This window comes from Plasmodium cynomolgi, chromosome 3 (assembly GCF_000321355.1).
Source record: "Plasmodium cynomolgi strain B DNA, chromosome 3, whole genome shotgun sequence".
Lineage (NCBI taxonomy): Eukaryota > Apicomplexa > Aconoidasida > Haemosporida > Plasmodiidae > Plasmodium > Plasmodium cynomolgi.
In genome coordinates this window covers 665,139-666,304 of record NC_020397.1, presented here as the reverse complement: position 1 = coordinate 666,304, position 1,166 = coordinate 665,139, and the positions used below count along the sequence as shown (strand labels likewise).

The 1,166-nt window shown below is 48.2% G+C and overlaps 1 protein-coding gene across 1 annotated transcript; it reads left to right on the top strand.

Annotated features, from left to right (window-relative positions):
• Positions 1-134: 134 nt before the first annotated feature.
• PCYB_032370 (60S ribosomal protein L11) lies at positions 135-825 on the top strand (the record flags this gene model as incomplete). Its single annotated transcript, XM_004220908.1, has 2 exons — positions 135-209; positions 379-825. The coding sequence occupies 2 exons, from the start codon at positions 135-137 to the stop codon at positions 823-825; spliced, it is 522 nt and encodes a 173-aa protein (XP_004220956.1).
• Positions 826-1,166: the final 341 nt, after the last annotated feature.

Here is a 1,166-nt window from a genome sequence, read left to right as displayed (position 1 = left end):
TTTTTTGTTGCTCGAAAGGAAGGGCACACAAAGCAGCTAACCCGGCTGACTTGACCGACCTGACTGACCAGCTCTTCTGGACCCTCCGAAAATCCTTCCCCTTCAAAAGGGTACCATTTGACGAGATACGCAAAATGGAGAAAAAAGAGGATAATGTCATGCGGGAGATTAAGGTCAACAAGTTGGTCCTAAATATTTGCGTGGGAGAGGTAGGCGCGATGGGAAAGAGATATGACACGATCGGTGAAAGATGCGGGATGACGCTCCTTCACAACGCTTCTGCACAACGCTTCTGCACAACGCCTTTGCACAACGCCTCTGCACAACGCTTCTTCACAACGCTTCTTCACAATGGTTCCCTTTTCCCCCCCCACACAGTCAGGAGATAGGCTCACCAGAGCGGCCAGAGTGCTGGAACAACTGACGGAGCAGAAACCCATTTTTGGAAAATGCAGATTCACCATCAGATCCTTTGGTGTCAGGAGGAACGAAAAAATTTCTTGCTTCGTAACCGTGAGAGGAAAGAAGGCATTGGAAATTCTGGAGAAAGGACTAAAGGTGAAGGAGTATGAATTGAGAAGAAAAAATTTTTCGGAAACTGGAAATTTTGGCTTCGGTATTCAGGAGCATATTGACTTAGGTATAAAGTACGACCCATCCACTGGTATATATGGCATGGACTTTTACGTGCACTTGTCGAGGCCAGGTTACAGAGTCACTAAGAGAAGGAGAAAGCGATCGACTATCTCCAAGACTCACAAGGTGACTAAGGACGAGGCGATGAAGTGGTTCCAGGCGAAATTCGACGGCATTCTGCTTAAGTGAGCGATCAGGTAGAGCAAGCAACGCGCCGTGCCACGTGTGTTATGCTCCATCTGTGTATGCCCCATCTGCGCATGCTCCACGTATGTACGCACGCACGCTTATCCGCCAACCCCATGTGCTGCGCGAAGTGAGGAGGCCCCCCTTTTTTTTTTTTTTCCATTCCCGGCGACCGAACCGAAAGCGTGGACAACAACTCCACGCAGGCGCACACGCCGCATTCTACATCGCGCAAAAAAAAAAAAGGAACCAGGCATGGTCAAAAAAGGAACTAGCCATGGTCCAAAAAGGAACTTTCTCTATCTATCCCCTTTTAAATGAAGCGTCTATCGCATTAAAAAAAG